The sequence below is a fragment of the Miniopterus natalensis genome, chromosome 7, assembly GCF_054644295.1.
Source record: "Miniopterus natalensis isolate mMinNat1 chromosome 7, mMinNat1.hap1, whole genome shotgun sequence".
Taxonomy (NCBI): domain Eukaryota; kingdom Metazoa; phylum Chordata; class Mammalia; order Chiroptera; family Miniopteridae; genus Miniopterus; species Miniopterus natalensis.
Genome location: NC_142087.1, coordinates 12,261,592 through 12,268,562, shown reverse-complemented (window position 1 = coordinate 12,268,562; position 6,971 = coordinate 12,261,592). Strand labels below are relative to the sequence as shown.

The window sequence follows — 6,971 nt, the reverse complement described above, 5'->3', positions numbered from 1 at the left end:
GTTCTGTTTAACTCCCGCACGGTATCCCACAGTGAGCAATAACATTTTACACTGCTGTCCAAAACCCATCACAGAAACATGAGCGCACAAAATGAAAACACACATATACAAGCAAACAAGTACTTCATGAAATAATGCTTAACTTTGCCAAGAGTAAACTGGATTTGAAATTTTCTCTTCTATTTCATTTTAATTGTTTTCTTTGTCCACTAATAAGATTGCGACCTCAGTTTGAAAACTATTGCTTTAAGTAACCAATCCTCTACTGAGATTTATATTGGTCATAATTCTCTAATACAAATAAATGAGCTGCTCTATACCCATTTTGTGACTATTTCTGAGTGCAAGATCCCCGATTGTGTAACTACTATTTCCTTCAGATTCTTATAAAATGTAGCCAGCATGCAGGAAAACAATTCTAATCCTGATCTGTGGCCACCACCAGGCATAGACGTTGAGCAAGTCCCTGAACCTCTCTGGGCCTCCGTTTCCCCATCAGTAACCTGCTGGTCCCTACACCCTAGAGTCTGCTCTAAGTTGAAAATAGATGCCCCACTCCCTGACTCTGCGAGGGCAGGACTTTTCTTGAAGGCCCTGCTCTCCGTTTTCCACCACTCCCTGCTCCTCAGAAGCGGCTCAGGGAAAAGGGAAAACGCAGGTTTGGGCAGGCGAATGCAATGCAGGGCGGGGCCGGGGGCGGGCAAGAGGGAGGCCGGCCCCCAGTAGGAAATGAGACAGGGTAGGAATAACACTTTATAAGTCTGACGCCCTCTTCCTCCCCCCATCCCCTGGCCACCTCCCAGCCTCCTCCGTTCAGCCTCCTCTCCTCCCAGGCAGTCCTCGCGTCTTGTTCCCCTGGGCTGCAGTCAGTGGGAGCCCCCCGCCTGCCAGAGCCGGAGTCCAGGTGGGGTCAAGAACCTCAGCCCCAGGATGTTGACAACATTGCTGCCACTGCTGCTTCCACTGCTCCTGCCCGGCAGGGCCCTTTGTAGCCAGGAGGCCTCAGATGGTGAGTCAGGGGCACATCTCTTGCCTCAGGATGGTTCTGGAGACTCTCAGCCTGTGTGGGCATGTGGGCAAGCCCAGAAGAGAGCTTAGCCACAGTGTCTGTGTTGTAGCCGGCTAGATCTCTCTACAGGGCAGGCAGGGTCCCTGGGACTGGTGTGTGTCCCAAAGCCAGGTGAGAAAGGGAGAGATGGAGGAGGCTGGGGGTGGGGGGGGGGGGGGACAACACTGGAAAGATGGGACAGGGACTGGTAGAGGCCATGAGGGAATTAGCCTCAGGGAAAGGGGAGAGATGGAGTGAAGTCTGGAGAGGGAGAGCCGAGGGTGATGGGGGTGAGTGTAGGGAAGATGGGAAGACACCCAGGGGTGAGATGAGAGATGGGAGGAATGGGAAGACATGGAGAACTGAGGGAACACTTCGGGAAAGATGGGCTGATACGTGAGGCAGAAGAGAATAGAGAAGGTGGAGGAAGACTGGGGGCAGTTGGTGAGGTGAAGTGGGGGGGGGAGAAGCTGTGGTCAGTGGGACAACTCCTGAGAGATCATGCTGCCTGAAGTGGCTCCATTTAGGCACAGAAGGGGAGTTACTGCCCTTCATTGTCGTTGCACAAGGGCCTCCTCTCCCTTCTCTATAGCTTTAGTCTCCCCCACTGAGAAGGAGTGACTAATAATCAGAATTCAATGAGTGTTCACTATGGTTAATGCATGTATTGGGTCATTTAACCCCCACAGAATCTCTACAAGGTATGTAATATTATCTCTGTTTCATAGAGGAGGAGACAGGGCACACAGCAGTTATGAACCTGTCTAGGGTTACCCACACAGATCTACTTATTTACACCTGTAGACACAGAGCACTTCTCAAATGCAAATGTGGTCATAACACTACCACACGCACAGATTTGCAACCCCAGACTCATTCCCTCCTCAAACATTCTCTGGGCATCAACTCTGTGCCAGGCCCTTACTAGGTGTAGGAAGGAGGCAGAGATAACCAGATGTGATTCTATAGCCTACAGGAGCCCAGTGTAGTCTGTGTGTTTGCATACAGTTATGTGGAATCTGGGATCATTGAAACAGGTCCACTGTCTGGGAGAGTAAAGAGAAGAGGCATTAGGAAAACTTCTCCAAGGAGAGAACAACCAAGCTGGGTCTTGAAGCATGAATAGAAGTTTGCCAAGAGGCAGGGCAACCCTGACATGCGATTTACATGTCAGTCAAAAGGCGGCACAAGGCCTTTGATACAGCTAAGCACTGGGAAGAGGCTGAAAAAGGCAGCAGGGGCCTGGTCCCCTTGAATGCCATGCTAAAGACTTTGGACTTGATTCTGTGGACAGATATCCTATAAGGAGTCTGTGTAGCTGGCTGGCTATGAGTGCTAGATTTGGACTGCTTGCATTCAAACCTTGGCTCTGCTGTACCATTTTAGCCTGTTTCTCTTATGGACTGGGGTTAATAATAGTAGCTACTGCATTAAGTTAATGGGAGGAAGGCACAAATAACATAATAATGTGTGTAAAGTACAGTGCCCAGGTTATTATAAGCCCAATAATTATTATTATTGTTGTTGTTATTGATAGGGGAGCAGAAGATTTTTTTTTTTAAGATCAATTTCTTTATCTTTATTTTTTAATCCTTACCCAAGGATATTTTGTCCATTACTTTTCAGAGAGAGTGGAAGGGGGAGGGAGGGAGGGAGGGAGAGAGAGAGAGAGAGAAACATCGATGTGAGAGAGGCAGGTCGATTGGTTGCCTCCCACACATGCCATCAAGCCTGCAGCCGAGGTCGTGCCCTTGGCTGGAATCGAACCAGCGACCCTCCAACCACTGAGCCACACAGGCTTGGGCTCCCTGGAGGATTTTAGCAGAAGGACATAATCTGGGTCATTTCTGGGTCAGGTGGAGATGAGATTAAAAGGAGTGAAATTGAAAAATGAGGGGCAGGGGCACGAGGAAAGAAGTTACTACCCCAGTCCCAACAAGAAGCAGTGAGGCCCCAAGTAGGCAGTGGCAAAGGGGTCAGAATAGGGATTTTTGTTGTAGGTCAGGAATTGTTGACCTGCTGGAAATGGGGGGGCGGAGGAAGGGGTGCGAGAGAGCGCGAGCAGATCAGAGTGGCTCTGCCACTGACGGACTGGATTACCCTGGGGCAAGTGGCTTCTCCTCTTCGGCCTCAGTTTCCTCGCCTGTAAAATGAAGACCATAGTCCCGGCTGGGAGGACACTGTAGTTCACGAAGGGCCGAGAAGACGCCGGCCGGCCTCTGGGTGGGGGTTACCGTCTCCGGTACTCGCCGGCCGGTCCCAAGCCAGCCAGTCTCAGGCCGCCGGCGCCCACGCGCCAACTCCCCCAGCAGACCCTCCGAGCCTCCGCATGCTGCAGGTCTCCTACTTCCAGAGCCCGGGTCAGGTGTTTTACCATGGCAACGCGTCGCTGGGGGCGCTGCGCACGCACTCGCTGGAGGGCCCGGACTGGAACGTCACGGTCGTCCAGCTGCGCCCCCTGCAGGAGCCGCAGAGCTGGGCGCGCACGGAGGAAAGCGTGCGGCGCTACCTGCGAGACTTCCGCGGCCTTGTGCAGCTGGTTCACCAGGAGAGGGGCGTGGCCTGTGAGTGACTTACGTCGGAGCGTGGGCGGGGCCTGGGGCGGGGCCTTAGGGAAGGGACGGCTCCGAATGGGAGGGGTCTTGTGAGTGGACGCGGCCTTGTGGGTGGGCGTGGCCTTGCGCGGGCGGGAGGCTCGCGGGAGCCTGGAGAGCCCCGGCGTCGGCGTCTGCTGGTCGCTGGAGAGGAGTCGGGGTCCTAGCCATGGGCCTTCTGTCAGGCCCTCCTCCTGCTGGCATGATCTCGGGGTGGACCCGCCCTGAAACCCCAAAGTTCTCTACCCCCAGGTGGACATCCCCCACACACACCTGGCCCCCTCCACACAGCCTCCTGACCCCGACTCCCGCCCCCCCTGCAGTTCCTCTGACTGTTCGCTGCTCCCTGGGCTGCGAGCTGCCCCCCGAGGGCGCTCGGGCCCGCTCCTTCTTCGACGTGGCTGTGAACGGGAGCTCCTTCGTGAGTTTCCAGCCGGAGACCGCCTCGTGGGTGGCGGGGCCCCAGGCCCACGCCACAGTGGTCCCCTACGTCCTGCAGCAGCTCAACGCCTACAACCGCACCCGGTATGAGCTGCAGGACTTCCTGCAGAACACCTGCGCGCAGTACCTGCGGGAGCACGCCGGCGCCCCGACGCCCAGAGGTAGGAGGCTGGAGGCCGGCGGCGGGCTGAAGGCGGCGCGGGTCCCGGGCCCACGGCGCCCGGAGGACGCGCAGCTCGGGCGCGGCAGGCAGGGCGGGGGCTTGGGACGGAGCGCGCGGCGGGCCGCCGGGTGAACTAGCCCTACACTGGGGGCGGAATCCTCTGGGGGTTGACTGGAACCACGGGCGCCTGGGCGTGCGTCCTTCAGGCTAACTCCGCGCGTGTCCCCCAGGCAGCCAGGCGCGCCCCTCCTACACCTCGCTGGTGCTGGGCGTCCTGGTGGGCAGCTTCGCCGTCGTGGGTGTGGCCGTGGGCCTCTTCCTGTGCACCGGCGGCCGGCGGCGGTAGCTACCCTCCAGCCCCCCTGGAAAAGGGCTGCGCCGAAGACGGGCTGACCAGGGAAGACCCCAGCTCGCGGAAAACCAGCCACTCCCCACCTGGACGGTATAGGCCGGGTGTGGAGGGCAGCTGGCTTCTCCCGGGTCTGCCCCCCAGGAGTGCGGGGAGGAGGCCAGTAGACAGGGGGCTTGGTTTACCAGGAGCCAAGCACCCGCCTGCCTCAGCCCTGGTCAGAGGCGAATGCTTGTCTGTTCTTGTGGAAAACAGGTGGTGGACTCGTGGTGGGGGGGTCAATGGCCCATCCTCCAAAGACAGACAGAATCACAGAACCAAACAAAACAAGTCACCACAACCCAAATAAATAATATTCAGTGCTTCCAGGTGTGTCAGACATAGGAAGAAACAATGGTATGAAGGAGGTAGAAAGAACCGGAGAAATGGTAGAAGTGTAAAATCCGAGTAACATGGGAGCAAGCAGATTTTAAGGAATCAATCAATAATATTAATAAAGTCCTTATTTATGCGTAAGGCATTTTTATTTCCTCTACTTTGAAAAACTTCTAGAAAAGTAGCCTATACCCTTTGCTTCCTTGTCACCCACTGGTCTGACATCTCTGTACAGGGCTCCAAGGTCACCAGTGACCTCTAATTGTGGAAACTCCCTCCTCCATGATAGCTGCACACTTCACTTTGTGGACTAGGACTCTTTTTACCCCAACTTCCGAGATGCCATACTTCTAATTTTTAGAAACTGTTCAATCCCTTTGCCTGTGTCATCTTACTCTATTCACCTTGGAAATGTTAGCTTCCTTAGAATTCCATTTTTTAGCTCCTTTTGTTCCCCTTTAAACTATGCCTTTCTGGGTGACCTACTGACTCCCATGGCCTCAAATACCATCTATCTGTGGTGACCTCTATGAGGAAGCAAAATAATCTTGTCTTTGAGAGCATGTGTTTTGTCATCAGACAGACGTGAGTTTTACTTCTCTGAGCCAGGCACTTCAATGTCTTCGAGCCTCTGTTTCTTCATAGAGAAAAGGTCTGACAAAATACACAAGAAGGGCATAATAAAACACCTCCTCACAGAGGCATTATGCGTATTAAATAAGAATATATATAACATCTGTATACTCAAATATAGGGTGGGGCAAAAGCAGGTTTACAGTTATGAGTATGCAAAACAGAGTTTATTCTTGTATTGTTATTTATTAATTATTGTATTATTTTATATATGAACAACTGTAAACCAAATTTTGCCCCACCTTGTATAACACTTGCTGTTGATCTCCAGACCACCCCCATGTGCATCGATTCTTCAAAATGGATTCTTTCGCCTTCTACATAACAATCTCTACCATATTTTGCAGACATTTTAGAATCAACATATTCAAAATAAACTCTGTATCTTTCTCCCCAAACCTGTCCTTTCTCTCCAGTCATTTACTATCAGTTAAATGGAATTACCATCAAGTCATATCAGTGTAAAGACCTCAGTGTTAACCTTTATTTACGCCTCTTCATCTCCCCTCCCCTCCGCAAAATACAGCATCTGTAGAACCCCTTCCCTCCTTTCCACTCCCTTGCTTTTGCTGCAGATTTCATAGCCCATCTCTTTCTTTGTGGTAGGCACGGAGGCGTGCCACCCCGTTCTGCCTTCGAGGAGAAGCTTGCTGTTCACCTACAGGGAGTATAGCCAGCAGAGAGCCTCTCGCTGCTTCAGTTCCCTCGGGGTTTGCCTCACCTACGGAGAACAGTCCTATACAAGGTCATGCCCGTCCTGGGGCCATCCTCATCTGCCACTGAGCAAAGCAGGGGTGTAAAGGTTCAGCCATTCTGGCCTACTGCAGGACAGTTCCGACAAGCCGCAGTCACTCCAGAGCTCCTTGCCAGGTTGGCTGGGTCTGTGTCAGACCTACACTGCAGTTTAACTTCTCCCTCTAGTCAATCCTGCTCCCTCCCCCTAGTTAATATCAAGCACCTCAAACTCTTTCTCAGCATCTGCTTCCCAAAAAACTCAACCTGTAACTGACAACCTCACTCTGTCTCCAAATTGAGAAATGTTCTTAATCTTTGATCTGGACCATGGCAATAGCCTCCTCCTAATTATTCTAGACTCTAATTTCTGAGTTCTGTTTCACCTACATAACAATTTTAAAAACCACATCGATTTCATCATATCATTGTTCTGTTTTATAAATTTCCCATACTAATTGAGCTAAATTCAGAATCTTCAACGTGGTATTTAAGGATTTGTATAATCTGGCTGCATCCTAATTTTCAAATTTTATTTCTTACCATTTAGTTTTGCCCAACTCTGCTTTAGGTTATCGTTTTAAAAGCGTATTTGTGAATGACAGAAGTAATACCACCACAGCAGCAATACAGAAG

The 6,971-nt window shown here is 52.1% G+C and overlaps 1 protein-coding gene across 1 annotated transcript; it reads left to right on the top strand.

Annotated features, from left to right (window-relative positions):
• The first annotated feature begins 855 nt into the window (after positions 1-855).
• PROCR (protein C receptor) lies at positions 856-5,726 on the top strand. The gene is made up of 4 exons (XM_087818766.1): positions 856-1,009; positions 3,361-3,612; positions 3,966-4,244; positions 4,477-5,726. Exons 1-4 carry the CDS (start codon positions 931-933, stop codon positions 4,590-4,592), a joined length of 726 nt encoding a protein of 241 aa, XP_087674892.1. The 5' UTR covers positions 856-930; the 3' UTR covers positions 4,593-5,726.
• The last annotated feature ends 1,245 nt before the right edge of the window (positions 5,727-6,971 follow it).